This window comes from Halyomorpha halys, unplaced genomic scaffold, assembly GCF_000696795.3.
Source record: "Halyomorpha halys isolate HHAL.00 unplaced genomic scaffold, Hhal_1.1 Scaffold730.1, whole genome shotgun sequence".
Taxonomy (NCBI): domain Eukaryota; kingdom Metazoa; phylum Arthropoda; class Insecta; order Hemiptera; family Pentatomidae; genus Halyomorpha; species Halyomorpha halys.
In genome coordinates, this window is record NW_027110275.1 from 519,617 (window position 1) to 538,935 (window position 19,319).

The 19,319-nt window shown below is 30.1% G+C and overlaps 1 protein-coding gene across 2 annotated transcripts in view; it reads left to right on the forward strand.

Annotated features, from left to right (window-relative positions):
* The window catches only part of Dhc36C (Dynein heavy chain at 36C), a 105,440-nt gene that overhangs the window by 18,094 nt on the left and 68,027 nt on the right, over positions 1-19,319 (forward strand). For both annotated transcript variants that reach the window (XM_014428644.2, XM_067048387.1), the window contains 14 exons: positions 782-997; positions 1,257-1,460; positions 2,825-3,114; positions 6,740-6,862; positions 9,258-9,411; positions 9,847-10,073; positions 10,191-10,389; positions 10,631-10,862; positions 11,075-11,190; positions 13,239-13,380; positions 15,223-15,359; positions 17,465-17,695; positions 17,780-17,945; positions 18,477-18,622. In XM_014428644.2, the coding sequence (XP_014284130.1) occupies positions 782-997; positions 1,257-1,460; positions 2,825-3,114; positions 6,740-6,862; positions 9,258-9,411; positions 9,847-10,073; positions 10,191-10,389; positions 10,631-10,862; positions 11,075-11,190; positions 13,239-13,380; positions 15,223-15,359; positions 17,465-17,695; positions 17,780-17,945; positions 18,477-18,622 (2,583 nt within the window). The remainder of the gene's footprint in view (positions 1-781; positions 998-1,256; positions 1,461-2,824; positions 3,115-6,739; positions 6,863-9,257; positions 9,412-9,846; positions 10,074-10,190; positions 10,390-10,630; positions 10,863-11,074; positions 11,191-13,238; positions 13,381-15,222; positions 15,360-17,464; positions 17,696-17,779; positions 17,946-18,476; positions 18,623-19,319) is intronic.

Consider the following 19,319-nt stretch of genomic DNA (forward strand, 5'->3'; position numbering starts at 1 on the left):
TAACAATTTCTTTATTAAATGTATTGAATCCAATTGTATAATATTTATCATTAAGGTTCTTTCCGGGTTCAGCTATATTATATTGAATTTTTATTATTTATAGACTACAAAATCATCAACTTCATTCACTAAATGAGTCAGGATCTCCTACAGCAGTCTTTCCAATCTCTCTATTCTGTGGGGCTGGATTCCAATTCTGTATCCCAAGCAGATTTTAGATTCTCTTATCGACAATTTCTCTCTACTGCAGGTCCTCTGATGCTTCTTGTTTAAAAAGTTTATGTGACATTCCTTTTTTTTTTCACCTTCATGATGTCTGGCTTTGTGGTCCATCTGTGGAGCTCTAGATTACCTTTCTGTATCTGCTTTTAACAGGCTTTAGATTCTGTATAGAACTTTTCTCTTGAACACTAGTCTTTGCTTGACCGACTTTGGGATGGTCTCTATCTCAGAACCAAACACTAATTCAAATACAGGGCTGATCCAACATTTTGCTCTCAATAAAACCTTGACTTCTGAAGATTTATCTCAGCCCAAATACCTCGCTGTTTACTAACATTATTTTTCTTAAGGTGAGAGCCTCATTATAAGCCTAGGATACTGAGCCCAATACCCCATTATACGCACTTATCCAAAACATGTCACACATTCGTGTGGAATGGTAAAGAAAAGGCTTTCAAATTGTTAATTATAATTTTTACTGTCCTAGGTAAGTTTATGCTTGAGATGTATAATGTAAAATTATTTATTTATTGTCTGTTTGGACATTTATTGTTTTTAGGATCGCATTAAGGAATTTTTAGATGACTTAGATGCATGGATGAAGGATGTAGAATTATTGGAAACTTATGGGAATATTGAAGAATTGGCAATGTACCAAGCTAAGGCTGCAAATCTTGAATCTAAAGTAGTTGGAGCAATAACCACCATTGATAAATTTAATGAAGAAGAAAAATCTTTTAATTGGGAAGAATCATTTTATCCAAAACGTAAGCAGGTAGGTATTTTACTTATATTTATGATTTATTATGAGTTTGAAGCATTATGTTTTAACTATGGCATTATTATATAACATATGGATTGTTTTCCAATATGATAAGAATAAAGTTCTATCGTCAGAATATCTGAACCAGAACTTCAGCTGTTCATAAACATTTATCTGCTTGTTATTCCTTCATTTATGGATCATTATTTAAAATAGTTGAATGTATTTATCTATTTTACTGAAGAATATTTTTTTATATTGATTTTTATAGATTGCTGACAAACTTGCACCTTTCAAGAAACTTTTTGACAATGCTTTAGAATTCACCCTTAAGCATCAAGCATGGACCACATCACGAGTTGGATCACATGATCCGGATGAAATTGATGCGGATACTGGAGCATATTATAGAAATATTTACAAATTGGAAAAGTTTTTTAGTGATTTACCAGAGCCTAAAAGGCTTGCTCAAGCTGTGAGTAAAATTTTTCAATTGTATTAAATCTTGTTGTTTTACATCATTTTAACATGGTGTTGATATAATTTAGTACTTTGTTTGTTTTTGTTTAATGGCGCCATACTTCATTGGTCATCATTGCCATTTATATTTTATTTAATTTTGCTTATATTTCTTTAATTTTATTTATATTTTTAATTTGATTATTTATTATTATTATTTTTATTTATTTTTTCTTCCGTTTAATGTTATATTTTTGTCAGTAAATGTTTTGATTTTAAAAACTGAAACACTAATTCTATTGTTTTATCATCGTCTCCGAGGGTTTTTGAAATATCTGGATTTAGCCCTAAGCTATTAAGGTGTGGTGTGAAAGATGGACATTGTTGGAAAATATGGCTTATTGTCAAATTGTTGCAATACTGGCAGTTAGGAGGCGTTTCTTTTGAAATAAAATAGGAGTGGATGAGCCTCGTGTGACCTATTCTCAGACTGGTCAGTATAACCTCCTCTATATGGCATTTGTGACTGGAGCTACCCCAGGGCTTGACATCCTTTTTAATAATTTTTAATTTACTCCTTGGCCTTTCATTCCACAAAGATTGTCATTTATCTTTGACTTCCTTTTCAAGAGGTTTGCTCTATTTCTGATGGAGTTAAAATTGCTTTACTCCGTCCCGGAAGCGCGAGTGCTTCTCTTGCAGCGTGATCGGCTAGTTCATTCCCTGCGATTCCTACATGACTTGGAACCCATATAAATGTAACTGACATACCCATATTGTCATATTGTATAGAGTGTTTAAGTAAAAATGGATGCAGGAAATTTACGGATGCTCTGGATACAATCTAAACCTTTTAACGAGCTTAGTGAGTCTGTAATTATTGTTATATTATTGTGGTTCAAAGACGAACAGAAGTGAAGTGCTGCTGCTATTGCATTGAGTTCGGCAATTATTATTTATTATTATTATTATTATTTAGTACCTGCTGCATAAGTAATGCGAATATCGTTAAGCAACCTGACCTTTAAATTTCATTATGATGTGGAATTGGTTCTGCAGCAATTAAACTGTCCTTGACAAAATTAATTTAAAGATTACTATCTCAAAATTAATTTCGTCGAGGACACAAAATACATCTTTTCAGAAAATGACCCAAATATTTTGTGTTTGGGATCTGAGATGTTAATTCAAGCATTGAATAAATTCTGTTGAAATATCTTTTAGTCAGTGTCAGGAGCCTAAAATATTTAAATAAAACTTCTTTTGTTCTTAATTTATAATGTGATTGCTTCTAAAAGTGCAGTACACTGTCAGAATATACTAAGTTGTGAGTCAATCTGTTTTTTTAAACTAAATCCTGTCAACTAATTCCTGTTGTAGGTCCGAGAAAAAATAGAAGAGTTTAAGGAGCATATGCCTATAGTGATGACTCTAGGAAACCCCGGTTTAAAGGAAAGACATTGGGAAATGATTTCAGAAATAGTTGGTTTCCCAATGGTTCCAGATGATGACCTAACACTTGCAAAAATATTTGAATTTGGTATTGAAGAATATGTTAGTAAATTTGAAGCAATCAGTGATGCAGCTACCAAAGAAAATAATTTAGAAAAGGCACTAGCGAAGATGGTTAATGAATGGACGGATATGCAATTTTCTGTTCTGGAATATCGGTAATAATATAATTTGTATTTTTTTTTAACTTTGATATTTGTATGGGTCATTCCACCAAAAAGTTCTATTTCAACTTTATTTATTGTTATTCATGTAAGCACTTAAAAATTTATGAAAAAATATATAAATGCCAAAGTGTCAGCAGATCACCACTATAAAACTGTTTAAATATATTAAATGTAACAAAATCGTAACAAAAAGGTAGGGTGGTGGCAATGACAACGTTTTTGATATAATGACAATGGGTGAAGCATCGCAAAGTGAATACTGATACACTTAGTTGTATACAAATTTATAGCAAATAAATTAAACTAATGACAAATAATCAGGTGCAGAAATAAATTGAGTTGAAGAAAACCTCAGTGCAAAACAGGCATTAATGTAATTGATGTAATATTTGCCTAAGGATGGTTTTTCTTTTTAATCTTCTAAGGAAATTGCCAAGGAGTCAATCCATTTTCTAGGATTTGACTTTTCTAGTAAAATTTGGAGACTACTGATATCTTCATCCTCTTGAAATGCCAGAGATAATATTTAACAAAGAAGGTCATAGAATGTTATGGAGTGCATAAATACATAAATAATTGTCACAAGTTTTAAGTGGCGGATGAATATGCAAGGGGTTTTCAGTTTTGCCAGCCTGATAATGTTTTCTTGTCACCATAGTCATTGAATAAATCTTTTAATTTCACTTAACCTATATATGAGCCTTTTAGTTGACAAGATGGACTCCATATAATCATTCTTAGTATTTTCAATATTGATTCTATTAAAATGAAGCATTGAATGAATGGTTAAGAATAGGTTATAATTTTTGCAAGATACAACCCTTTGGGTTTCTGTTCTGAAACTAGTGAGAATTAATTCCAAATGAAAGTAGGCTACTAAATTAAAGCACCAGATCTTTATTTTTATTGTGGATGAACTTTTGTGGAGAAATCCCAAATGTCCACAACCATAACATTATGACTGATATTAAATTATTTTAATTACTTACTGATTGTGCCAGGTGAAGTAATGATATCAGTTAAAACAAACACATGCATCAGAATAGAGTTTGACTCCTAAAACGCTTCCAGTTCAACTGATTTCTCTTCAAGTGGTTTACTTGTTCATATGATGACTTAATAATGTTTAGTGTTCCTTCCCTCCCTTCCACACACTGTAGAGGACCCATATGAGATGAAAACTAGTGAATGAACAAAACTCAATTTTTAGCCAAAACCCTAACTAAATTTTTTATTGGGATATGTTAACTTTCAAAAATTTTAAACTAACAAATTCAACCGCAAAGTAATATTAACTCATTCGAAAATTAGAATTTTATTAAAATTCATGGTTTTTGGAGTAAGTTTTATGGAAGGCAGAAATTCTCTACATTTTATACCTTTCTTTTCTCCGTAACCTTTGATTTTATCAACATAAAAAAAATAAAGAAATGAAGAGTACTCTAAAAAGTGATTTAAAAAAAAATTAATTTTGTGTATTGCAGTGTTTGAAAAAAATCTACTGTACCTGATTTATGTGTTTTTGAGATATTCACAAAAAAAATGAAAATAAATCAGTTTTCTATCCCTTCTTCCACCCTCCACCCACTTCATCAAAACCAGAAGGAAACTCTGGAACTTTTTTCTTGTTCTTATAGGAATGTTAATGAACAATTTATGAAAGGTTTAGTTTTTTTTAATGTTTCTATCTAATTTGTCTGTACTAAAGTAAGATAATTAGAATTGAATTTTCATTAAAATCGTGGTTGTCAATGGAGGAGGAGCTTTCATGAAAGACAATTCTTTGTAAATCAATTTGTACCATGAAATTTTCATATTTGGTACCTTGCCAAATAAAATCCTAGATCCAAATAATAAGCTTAAGCAACGATAAGCATTCAGCTGACATCTAAAGATTCCGAGAAAATTTGAACATGACTGGGCAATTCACGAATGCACTTCAACCTGAAAAGCAAAATGTGTCCCTTTTTGGAGCTATTGAAAGAGGAAAGAGATAAAACTAGAGCCATATTAGAGTTTAGCAAGATAATTCAAAATTTACAAATCCTCAAAATTAAGTCAAAGTTATTGAAAAAAAAAATTTTTATGATTCAAAAGAGAGTATTTCAAGAATTTTCTAGAAAAATAAAATTGTTTACGACATAATGTTAAAAGTCATGAGATGGCATCAAGCCTTATAAGTTGTAGCAGCTTTTGCTCTATTTTTCTATGTTGTTTTTGGCATGCTAAATTCAAATTTCAGGTTTGCTACTACATCCCAGGCACCAGTTTCAGAATGAAATTAGAAAAAAAATAACAAAATTTTGGTACTTTATTGATTTATATTTACACTTATGAATCAAAAAATAGTTATTTTTCGAAGATAAAAAATTAAATCAAACAAAATTTCCTTAAAGGAGCATATATTATATTGTAATGTTGGCCTTTGTGACAGTCCAATTTGACCTAAACATACATACCTGACATTTGTAAAATAGTTTATTACAGGCTTATAATGTTGATTCTTAGGCACAACTGTACAGTCAGAATTTTGTTCCACACACTCTTGCAGCGTTGAATATTGACCAAAAATATAATATTATACACATATTTTGTTGGAAATTTTATTTCATTTGGAAATTAAATCTTCTAAAATTGCTTAATTTTATTGATGTGAATGAAAAATTGAAAAAAAAGTTTCAAAATTTTTCTGTAATAAATTTTCATTGTTAGTCTTGTAAACTCCTGTCAATGATAGATATTTGAAATTTCTAAAACAAGTTTAAAATATATATACATTTTTTCTTTAAGCTTTAAAGTACAGCATAGTTGAAAAGTAGGGTAATTTAAATGGTATGGCATAGAAATAGATGTTTTTAAACATCTTTTTATTCAGTTTTAATGGTATACGTATACTTTTGTAAAAAAAATAAACAAATACATCATTATTATTCCATACCTCATTAATATTTCATTTTCACCTAATAATCAATATTATTAGGTATTTATATATAAGAAGATGGTCAGGGTTGCGGTCAAAAGTGAAACAAAAATAGTTTACAACTATTTATTTTCCGACGTTTCGGCCCACTTTGTAGGGCTTCATCAGGGCTGCTCCAAGGAATCAGTTGAACAGAAATGAAAGACAGGAAATGAGAAATGAAGAACAAGGAATCGGTTCCTGTTCAACCGATTCCTTGGAGCAGCCCTGATGAAGCCCTGCAAAGTGGGGCGAAACGTCAGAAAATAAATAGTTGTAAACTATTTTTGTTTCACTTTTGACCGCAACCCTGACCATCTTCTTATATATCAATTTTTACGGTCAACTATATATACATATATATTAGGTATTTAATTCATGTAATACGTTTTCAAAAATTTTGTAATTACAAAAATGTATAAAATTGTCAACAATTGGACTTCACATAAATTATTATGTCAAAGAAATCCCAAAATTCTTCATAAGCATACAGTCAATCATCTGTATGTAATATTTTAATTTTTATTTCTATGAAGAATCACAAAGGGCCTTATATTTGAATATTTATGCATTCATATTTACACTTAATTTGTTTTACATAAATGTGATTATTTTTATGAAAATAAACATTTCTCATTATTTTTATTTTTTTTTAAGGGACACTGGAACTTACATCATTAGTAGTATTGATGAAATTCAGTTGTTACTTGATGATCATATCGTGAAGACACAGACAATGAAGAATTCTCCCTACATTAAGCCATTTGAACAACAGATATTGTAAGTATTAACTTTGACTACTTATTATTACAAGAAAATAGTATTTGTGTAACTTTTATTTATTTTTCTGTTGGAGCCCTTCAATCACTGGACAGTTTTAGTTGGATTTATTGGTCTTTTAAAAAATATGAATATTTTTATGAGTAAAAAAAAATGTAATCATTGATTTTTATGTTTATGAATATAAAAAAAGATTAACGTGTTAATGCTGCTGGATGCTTGTTTTAGAGCCTAAATAAAACCTCCCTAAGCAGAAAATAGGTGAAGAAAGATATCAAAATCAAGGTATACAAGTTCATATTTGTACCATTGCTCACATCTTCCTCTGACTTGTGGACAATAACAGCAACACATAAAGGACAAATTCAGGCAAAGGAAATGCGATACCTGAGGACGTTGAAAGGCAGAACAAGACAGGACAGTATAAGGAATACCACAGTTAGGGTATGCCATACACACCACTATAGAGGAATTCCAACTAAGGTGGTTTGGCCATCTTCTTAAAATGTCAAACCATCATCTTGCCTGGAAGGCTTTTGAGGCCAAGGTAGAGGGGACACAGCCTAGAGGTAGGCCCATAATTACCTGGCAGCAGAACATCCAGAAAGCCAGAAGGCTTATTTTATAGAAATGATATTATAAAATTTTATAGAAATAGAAGAAATCTAAACCGGGAAGAGAGAAGATTAGTAGCAAACAGAGACAAATAAGGCTGTATAAGCAGAAACCTCACACTACTATGCGGTAATAAGAATCTTAAATTATGATGATAAAAAAAGATTTTTAAATATATTACTATTAATCATCAATTTTTTGGTGTGTTTAATCCATAACTACATGCAAAAAAATCTGTATATATGCCATTACTTGCACTGTGCATTCATGTTATTATTAGAGGACAGTTATACTTCTATAAAATTTTTAAAAAATAAGTGATATGATATAAAGAAGTGTGGACTTTATATGGATCAACTTTTTTTTCTTTCTCCACATTTTACATGGAGGCCCTATATAACTTATAGCTCATGGGTCAGCTTACAAAATCTAGACCTGTCCTTTATAGGAGGTGAGTTTCATTTGAAAAAAATATTTAAAACTTTTAAAAAAATTAATCCTATTTAACTTTTTTATTTATTTCATTTACCCTTGATCAAAATGTATCTAACATTTTATGAACTAACTTCATTGATTGTCCTTCTCAGTTAAATGAAAAAGTGCACCGGCTCCATTAATACAATTAACTATTTAAATATTAAAATCTGGTTTATCTAAATCATATATTTAAATATTTTCTATAATTTTTTTTAAAGATTTAATTTATTTACTAAGTTTGAACAATAAAAAAAAAAATGCAATATCACTAATATTTATTTTTTCTTTATGATGATTTGGCTCTTAAGCCATCATCAGGCATACTGTTTGTTTTTACATATTATTGTTTTTAGTGTTCATGCTGGACCATGTCATTATTCTTTTTAGTAATTAAAATTTAGTAATTATAATATATTCAAATCATCTCATTACAGCCTGTTGTACAATTATTCTATTAAAACCACTTTTTAAAATAATCGTGGCCCAGGTGAATCAGAAATGTTTCAGCCAATATATAAAGGTATTGAGAAAACCTAATTGAATAAGTTTAAGTGAATAAGTGGACTGCTATTTAAGTGGATGGATCTTGTACAAAGTTTTTTTAAAAAAGAGAATTCTGACAAAGCTATAAAACATAAAGTGGAGAAAATAAATATAAGATGGGAAAAGGGTAGAGCTGTAGAAAGGTACCCCTTCAGATAAATAGCCTTCCAATGTCATCATTTGGCCTCATGAAATTCCATATGACTGAGATTAGTCTATCTGATCTCATAACAAATCTCTTCCAATCAATACTTCACGATTCTTGTAAGTAACTAATAATTGCCAAAAGAAAAGTAAAACAATGGCTTGGCCAAATCAGTAGAGAAATTTGCATGAAATAACACACAGCGATTCTAACAGATGAGTCGGCAGAGAACTGTAGGAATTGTGTCCATAGAAGGAGAAGATAGTTACTAGAGATCTGTACACAGTGAGATTACGTAAAGGTTTGAGTAGAAAGTGTGACTTTTAAAATAGAGCCACAAGATGGTGTATGATATCAAACTATCTTAATCTGATTTGAAAATTAAAGATGAATCCGATAGAAGGCTGTAACACCTTCCTTCTGTTTTCCATCAAGTTGAATGAGGAAAGCTTTTTCTAATTGATTATCCTAATTAACCATTTATTGGGAAATAGAGTAATTATACAATCAAGGTTGGACTGTAATAAGAATAACATTTAATGACAAACCGTATTTATGATGATGATATTGATAAAAGATAGTATAGCTTATTTATTACATTTTTAAATTTTTTAGTGCATGGGAAGCAAAATTAATACTGCTACAAGAAATAATGGATGAATGGCTTAAAGTTCAGGCAACATGGTTATATTTGGAACCAATTTTTTCTTCTCCTGATATACAGCAGCAAATGCCTGAAGAAGGAAGAAAATTTAGTGCAGTTGATAAGGTTTATTTAATTTAAACTGTTTTATTATTTTACACAACATAGTATTTCAAATAACATACTTCTTGATATTTTTTTTTATTATTTTCTGCTTGTTGTTAGATCCTTGCATCTCATGTTCAGGAAGGGTTTACTCTCTTATGAGCCTGTAGGGTATTCTCTCCCCAGGAAAATTTTCATTGATAACTTCTCACATTTTTCTGTGACTGTGTCAAACAGTTCTATTTAGTTGTTAAGAGGGTTGGTCGTCCTAGAAGAGGATGCACCAGAACATCTATTCAACTTGATTTTTCTATACAGATCGGGAGTACGTGCTTAGGGAGCTAGTCTTCTTAATTTTTTTCTCATAGAAATCTGGTTTATTTTATCAGTTTTTTTGTTAGTTAAAGTAACATTTCATATTTGTTTTTATATACATTTTTAATTTTTATTTTATAGATTTGGAGAGATATCATGAAAACGGTTAGTGCTGACTCCCATGTAATGGTAGTGGTAGACATTGACAAGATGTTAGATAGATTAAAGAAATGTAATATGTTACTAGAAGTGATTCAAAGAGGATTAAATGAGTATTTAGAAAAAAAGAGGTTGTATTTCCCAAGATTTTTCTTTTTATCAAATGATGAACTTCTTGAAATTCTATCAGAAACAAAAGATCCAACAAGGTATTTATTAGCTCTACAGTTTTTATTCTGATATGATTACATTTAATAATTATCTACCCGCACTTTAAAATAAATACTCCATGTGATAATTATTTTTTTTGTTTTTAATTATTATAGAGTACAACAATATCTGAAAAAATGTTTTGAAGGAATTGCTAAATTAACTTTTACTGATGAATTAGAAATAACTCACATGATATCTTCTGAAAATGAAACAGTTCATCTTGTCGATGTAATTAGTACTGTGCAAGCACGAGGCCAAGTTGAGAAATGGTTATTAGCATTGGAAGGAGATATGAAAAAAAGTATTCATCAGGTAAGGTATTGCATGAGATTAAATAAAATGTTCATTTTTCTTATGTGCGGTTAAGACAAAAAATTAATTGAAATAAATAATTTTTCAGTTTCTTGTTTTTATATTCCTCCGTTTAGAAAACATTCATATGATTTGAATAATAATTTATTAATGATATTCAATCCAAAATAAATATTTTGTGAACATGTAGTAATTAGTTTACTAGATCTTTCTTTAATTACTTAATTATTTTCTGTCATAGGTTCTAGCAGATTCCCTTTTTGCTTATCCAAAAAAAGCTCGTCATTTATGGGTAATGGATTGGCCTGGGCAAGCAGTTTTAGCAGTTACCAGTACTTTTTGGACTACAGAGGTTCATACTGCAATAAGAAAAAAGGCAATCTCAAGATACAAAAATCAATGTAATACTCAAATAGATAAAATTGTTGAGTTAGTTCGGGGAAAACTTTCTACACAAAACAGAACTACTTTAGGTATGATCTCGTGGTAAAATCTTAAGATCTAAGTAATTCTATTTACGTTTTTGATTTGACATTAAAAAAAAATTTAAAAATTTGTTCTAGTAGTTTTTTTTTTTTTACATTTTTCTAGTTATAGAGCTCTTTATCTGTGGGTCTTAGGAGATTTTTATAAGTTTAACTGTACTAAAGTAGGCTTATTTTTTTAATAATTGCTTATTTACCAGGTGCTCTGGTGGTTATTGATGTCCATGCTCGTGATGTCGTTGGACTGCTGGAAGCTGGTAAAATTGCTAAGGATGATGACTTTCAATGGCTTTGTCAACTTCGCTATTATTGGACTGTAAGGACATTACAATTTTAATTTTATGAGATAGCATAATCAGTAAAGTAATTTGGGTTAATTGCACCTTAGATTTTACAATGTTTAATTTTAAATGACTGTGAAATCTATTTTTTTTCCTGTATATTAAAATGTTCCTGAGATAATTATGTTTTAAATATTGCATTCAATCATGTACACTTTTATGATATTGTGTAATATCCTCTTTTATGAGTAAATAGTTATTTTATATATATAAATGGTTTTTAGTATGTTTTATTTTTTATATATCGTTTCATTATTGTTTATTTGTTGTATTAAATAAAAAATGCAAGTTAACCAATTTTTACTAGTCAGGTATGAAGTAGAAATACGTTGTTCGAAATAAAGAAGATGGCGACCTGTGTTCTCCCGAGGTCTGTTGAATCAAGGCCTTGTTGAGCAGATTCAAATATTTTAAAAAATTTATTTAACTTCCCATCATAATTGTAGTTACAGTAAATTTAAGAAAAAATAGAAGTCAAGAAAAAGTGCTAAAGAATAATATTCAGAAAGGAAATCATTTGCAAAAAGCCAAAACTGTTGTGCTACAATCGATGATTACATGGAACATCAAGACAGGTTTTGGTTTTTGGTGTGGGACTTGATGTTTATACGAGGGAAAGGTAGGACGTATCCTGGATGCAGGAGGTCCTGAACATTCTTTGTTTCCCTCAGTGGAATATCTAGAAAAAGAAGACATCTAGAAACATCTAGAATCATCCAAAAAGTTAAAGTGACTCTTTGTTTTGGATCGCCGGGATGAGATGTGTTGAAAACTATTAAAGGACCAAATACTTTGTTAAAAGACAGTGTTAGTTTGTAAAATAGAAGTCATCAAAAACCATCAGTCATCATAGAAGAATATAAATTGGTTAGTGTTGCTCAACATATAATTAAGTATTAAAGCTTAAAAAAGTGTTATTAAAGCTATGTGTCTGTTCTGATTGCCTAGAAACCCGCCCTGAGATTAATATTATAAAATTAAAATTAAATTCTCCTATCTGTTTAATATTAAAACTTTTCATTTGGACCTAAGCTATACCTAAGATATGAGAGTAAGTTAAAACTATCCATTTTCCCTTTTTTTTTAAAATAATTTTTGAATATTACCATTGATAATTTAATTGAGGTTCGTTATACCAAACTACAGTTAAGTTCAATTTTGGAAGGCATTCTGGAGACTAAAAAAAAAACTGGAAAATTTGAATTTATAAGAAAAGGGAATGATTTTTCTCGGGGACTATGGATGAAGGACACATTCACAAACATATTTTCAAAAAATAGATTCACCAGGGTTTAGCATAACACTCCTCAATAGTATTTCCTAGTATGCAATTACCCCTGCTTTAATGAATATGTATAAGGTACATATTTATAACTCTTTATTCATTGGCAATCATCAAACTGGGATATGGAATATAATTGAATAAATGTATTGAAAACTCGTCATATTTTACTTTAGACAACTCTTGTGGTTGATTTGTTACACATCAATGTTTAGTACTCATTCAACCTAAATGGCAGCTATACCTAATTTCAGAATTTGGATTTGATTTGTCAGTTACATACTAAGCCAAAATGCACATAACCCTTATTATCTTATATTTTTGGATAAAGATGGATACCAGATTCTTCCTGTGTAGCCAAATCAATAAATGTAATCTGATGTAATATCTGTTCATCGGAGGTTAACTACACCGTGCAATTTTAATATACTTTTCATTAGAGCAGTATAGGTGTAGTTTTTTTTCATCATATATTATTTTATTTTCAATAACAAATTATATTTTATCCAGTGACTCAGTATGGTCAAATTTTACACATAGTGTGTAGCCAATGGGTCAGTCCAATCCAATAAGCTACACATACATACGCATTAATGTAACTTTTAGCAAAACAACAAAATGTCAATATAATGCAGTTTATTCTCCTCTGAAGTCCAAATAAAAGTTTAATTAAAAAATAATAAGTAAACTATAATGCATCCACTCAATTGTTCAATAACTCTGAACTGGTTTTATTTTTAGGAAAATAACCTTATAGCCTCCATGATCAATTCTTCTTTGAGGTATGGCTATGAGTATTTAGGGAACTCTCCTCGCCTTGTTATTACACCACTGACTGATAGGTGCTACAGAACATTGTTTGGAGCTCTTCATTTGCATTTAGGTATGTTAGTTTTATTTTTATTGTGATATTTTTTATAACTTAAGAACTCATAAATATTTATCATTTTCTATTTTCCCTAATTTAATCATTTAAGTTTCCTTAACCTTAGAAAAGGAGAGTATTGTAATTGGGTCAAATTTTTTATGTGAAGTTTCCTAACGATCTTTGCATTTCATATAGGTCGAAGAAACCCATATTCGGCCATAGGTCTTCCTGTTCATGTGTTAGTACCACGATTATTTCTAGAATAGATGGATTTTTAGCTTTTTTTTTTTTTTTTTTTTTTTTTTTTCGATTTGGAGGTTTCTGGCCACCAATGCCTGTGCTGCAAATTAGACACTGTGTGTTCAATTACTGAAAAATCTCTTACACCAAAATGGTTTTGATGAGACTTGCTTAAATTCTTCTACTTAAAGCTTTTATTGTGCTACTATGCACATAAAGCATAAATACCCATGGAAAAATAAGGACAAAAAGTTATTACCTAAGAAAACCTCATTGGGTTACCAATCAAAAATTATACATTTTCTGGTAAATCACACAACTTTCAATTACCACTTTATTATGTCCCCAAGTTTCGAATAAATTGGATTGTGTTCTATTATGTAATATTAAGTGGTCATTTTAATTATTTAGATTCTTGTAAAGGAAGAAAAATTTTGTCACTAAATGTGCCTTTTTTTTTTTTTTTTGATCGAGAAAAATCATGAAGTAGTCACGGAACTTGATAAAAAATTTGTAAAATCAGTGATGTAAAATGGGAATTCTGTTCTATCAATTCATTAATTTTAGTAAAACATTTGCTGTAACATATATCTACCTCAAATATGTAATTTCACTTTCGTACAAGTTTCCGTTATTAAGCTTGACTGACAAAAACATGTACACACTCAGAGTCCATTTTGCGATATTTGTCTATTTTGATGCCGAGGACCTTTAAAAAGGTTTTTCTATAGAAAATCTGCGATTCCAAATTTTTCATGATCACTTTCCTTTTTCTTGGTATATATTTCTAATTTAAGTAAGTAAAATTAAGAAAAACTGAAAGCCAGAGAATTTTATTTGTGGTTATTTGATTAATTGAAAGTGACAAAAGTATTTTCCGAGTCTATTATTAATTTTATTTTTTCTTTAACCTTATCTTCAAATTAAATGTTAACATTTTTTCCAAGGATGAAAGGTTTACTTTATTTATTGATATTTTAATGTTTGTCTTTTTTTTTTATAATCTTTCTTTTGATTCTGTGTAAGTTGCTTTATTTTTCCAGAATATCTATTTATTGTGATTATAATATTCTTTATCTGATAGTTGATAGGCATACTCTAGCCACCAACACCTGTATTTATAACTATATAGATTGCTGATAAATTTGAATAATAAGAAAATTTATGTATTAAACATTACATATAAACAATCTTAATTAATAGAAACTTCCAGTCATTATCAAAAAATTCTTTTTAACTGAAGTTTTAAGTTTATTTGGCTTTCCAAACTATCAATTCTTCAAAATAAATATTGGTCGAGACCAATCATTAAATTGTAAACAGTATCTTACACTGATACTCTGTAATGCTCTTAGGGTAGTTAAATCCATTTTAGTACATGCAGTAGGAAAACCGGTTGTTAAATATTTGTTAATTGCATACATGAAATTTTTTATTTTTTTAAATGTTATTTTTAAAATAAATATTTATATGGGTGTTTTCTCCTTTAGTTGAAATTATAATTTTTTGCAAGTGGTATGATAGATATTGTGAATATGTTACTTTTTTTTATTTTAAGGTGTATATAAAGTTGGTAAATTTTAAGTTGATTTTTCAAGTTTTATTTCTGTTAAATAGGAGGTGCTCCTGAAGGTCCAGCTGGAACAGGAAAGACAGAAACAACAAAAGATTTAGCTAAAGCTGTTGCTAAGCAGTGTGTTGTATTTAATTGTTCTGATGGCTTAGATTATATAGCTCTTGGAAAATTTTTTAAAGTAATTAATTTTTTAAATTATGTATTATTGACAAAGTTACCTATAAAGCAACAATAAAGTTCATAAACAATGACCAGAAAAGGAGAAAATTGATATTTCATGTTTTTTAAGTGTTCCATTTTTTGTTGAATAGAAAGAAATAAGTAAAAATCTGGTGCGGTGCGTTTATCACACAACTTTCACTTATAGCCGTATATAAAGTTGAAATTAATCTTCTCTGATTTCAAAACAAATATTTCTATATTAGCCATTAAGGCAATACTTTCAGGTACTAATTTTCCAAATGAGCTTTTCAGTTAACAATTCGATTAACTCTAATTTAAAAAATTTTTAGAAAAGTACTTTTAACATTATTTCTCCCCCCCATTCAGCACTCCTAGTCCCACAAACTATCCATCAAAAGCTCCTGATCCATATCCTCATTACCAAAATCCAATGAATATAACCTCTATCCTTACATCCTTTCTGAAAGATCTTCAAGAGACCATCAAATCCCTGATCAACCTTATCACACGAATCCTATCCGAAATCCCGTTTAATTTCCCACAATGAGTACAAAGTCTCTAGCTGTCTTGTTATGGAATCCCAATGGTCTACAAAACCACCGTGACAAACTCAACTTATTTCTACATGATGAACACATTGACATTGCCTTACTGACTGAAACTCATTTCATTCAACGAACATACTTTTACATTGTGTCATGACTACATCACTTACAGATCAGACCACCCAGGGAATACTTCCCATGCTGGTTCTTGTATCCTTGTCCCATTCCCTTATTCCTTCCAATCCAACTGATGTATTCCATTCAACCTCTGTAATCATTTTGACTCTCCCTTTCCATGTTACCTTTTCAGCTGTATACTGTCCTCCTGGGAATAACCTTTCTTATAACCTTCTTGATCCCTTATTCCGAACCCTCGGACCGTGCTTCATTGCTGGAGGAGACTACAATGCTAAACACCAATGATGGGGATGCCGAACAACCAACTCCTGTGGTAACATCCTATTCCGAGTTTCCACTTCCTATATTTATGCTATCCTCTCGCCCAAAAATCCTATCTATTGGCCTACATCCCTAAAAAAATTACCAGATATCCTTGACATATTCATCACCTCCCAGATTTCCTCCTTCTAAGCCATTGTTGAATTCCTGGATGACCTTTTGTTAGATCATAGTCCAGTTCTGCTTTTCTAAACTTCTAATTCATTACAAAAGACTAATCTACATAACAATAATAAAGCCTATCTGGACATACGGAGATGAGCTTTGGGGCTCCACTGAACCTTCAAATTCCTCTCCTATGGAATCCTTACAATCCAAAATCTTTTGTAAAATCCTCAATGCTCCTTTGTTACAAATAAAATCATCCATAAAGACCTAAATGTTCCTTATGTAACCGATCTAGCCTGAACCATATATCAATCTTTCCATTATAAATTCCCTAACCACTCAAATCCATTAGTTTCTAACCTTGCTTCCTCTTTCATTCCTGACGATCCTCCGAGGCCCCTGAAAAGAAGATGGCCTTGAGACCTTAAATTGTAAAAATGTTTTTAGAGTGCTACCAATGGGTAGTTTCTCTACATGCCTATATAATACCATTATGATCTTAATTCAAATTTACTTGTATTTTATGTACAGTTGTAAATGTCAATAGATAAATAAATAAATTAAAAAAATATATTATTTCTCAAAGCATAATTTTAACATTTTTCTTTGCAAAAGTATGCCATAAATATAAAAATATAACAATTAATAAAATTTACATTCTACATTATGGTTACAGAATCAACATTGAAAATACTAAGAATGATTTTATGGAGTTATCCTATCTACTGAAAGGCTTATATCTAGGTTAAGTGAAGTTGGAAACCTATTAAATAATTATGATGACAAAATCATTTATCAAACTGAACCCATTCCACATGCACCCATGAACAGTCAAACTCCTTTTAGAACAGAGCTTTTATTTATGTGTTTTTCATCATTTTCCTTGACCTTTTACAATATTCTATATAAAATATTTTTATAATAATTATAATTGTTATAACCATATATAATAATAAGGTTATATATCGTGTTTTTGTAACTTAAACAGGGATTAGCAGCTTCAGGAGCATGGTCTTGTTTTGATGAATTCAACCGTATTGATCTTGAAGTTTTATCTGTAGTAGCTCAACAAATTTTGACAATACAAAGGGGAATCATGTCTGGCAATCCAAAGCTCTTGTTTGAAGGCACTGAACTTACTCTGGATCCTACTTGTGCTGTTTTTATTACCATGAACCCTGGCTATGCAGGACGCTCAGAATTGCCTGATAATTTAAAAGTAATTTACTATGTTCTGGTTTATTTAGATGATATTTGAAATGCAACCAATACTATATTAATTTATTCTTTTCCTATATGGTAGGCACTGTTTCGTTCAGTTGCAATGATGGTTCCAGATTATGCCATGATTTCAGAAATATATTTGTACTCATATGGATTTGTGAATGCTAGACCATTAGCTGTGAAAATAGTTGCAACCTACAAATTATGTTCAGAACAACTTTCATCACAGCATCATTATGATTACGGTAAGGCATTTTCTTGTATTAGACTGTAAACTATTAGAATAAAGATAAAAAGAAATATTAAGAAGTTTTATCATGGGGTTACCAACACTTAATTTTATATTGTTTCTTTGTGTCAAAATAATTAATATTTTGACTTGGAACCTTGAGTTCAAAGATTTGGTGCAAAAATCATAAAATATCTTGTTGTATTCCTTTAGTAAAGACGAGATGTGTTGAACAAAATATCACTGATTTTTTATTCCATGGTAATATTGAAAAAAAAAAGGCCCTTACCTTAAATAGTTTAAGATAACCGTTTAACAGTTTAGGATACAAAATAGAAGGGACAGAAATAAATTATATTAAGTAATATTAACAATATAAAAATTACTTAATTATATAATATTTATTTTAATTACTGATTTAATAATTAAATTAATTTCTGTACTATATTCCTAACCATAATCTAGATTTTCTCTACGGTTAAAACTATAACTCTATCAATATTTGCGTTCATGCAACATTTTTTAATAAGTATTTCTTATTTTAAAGGTATGAGGGCTGTGAAGTCAGTATTAATAGCTGCTGGAAATTTAAAACTGAAATATCCTACTGAAGTTGAAGATATAATCTTGTTGCGGTCTATAAAGGATGTTAATATTCCAAAATTTCTATCACATGATTTGCCATTATTTGCGGTTGGTACTTTTTTTATTATATAATATTAGTGATATTTTATGTCTATAATAAAATAAAATCAGAAAATGTTAACTGTTGCCATGAACAGTAAAAGAACATTACAAATTGATTTAAACATGGGGTACAGCACGGTTACCCAGAATACTTATGTATTCTAATATAAAGATATGTTTGATCATTTATTAGTTAATTATAATTAATTGATACAAGCAGTAAGTATTTGTTTAAGATTAAATAAATATTGTTCAGATTGATGTGTTAGATTGAATATAGAGTCGGTGAACAAATAAGTGGTTTTTAAAGGCCTTGTTCAGGTGTTTGTGTTAGACAATCTGACTCCAATTTATAATGTGAAGTACTCTGTAACAGAAGGCCTTGACAGCATGTGCTCAAATAGCTTAAGTAGCTGGTTAGGAGGTGATTAGACAGGGTGAGTCTTGCTAGTAATTGTCATAAGTCCTCGAAGGATGGTAATGTCGTTCTACCGGGTAGTAGTGAAGGAGGAATGCAAGTCCTGACTGGGTATACATCGCAGGGCCTTGCAGGGAGGTAATTTTGTTGCATGAAGGGGAATGTAAGTCCTGTCTGGGTACTCACCATAGGTCCTTACGATAGGAGAGAAGGTATAGGAAGGAGGAGCTGATCATTAGGAACAAGCATGAAATAAGACACATCATATATATGTATATATATATA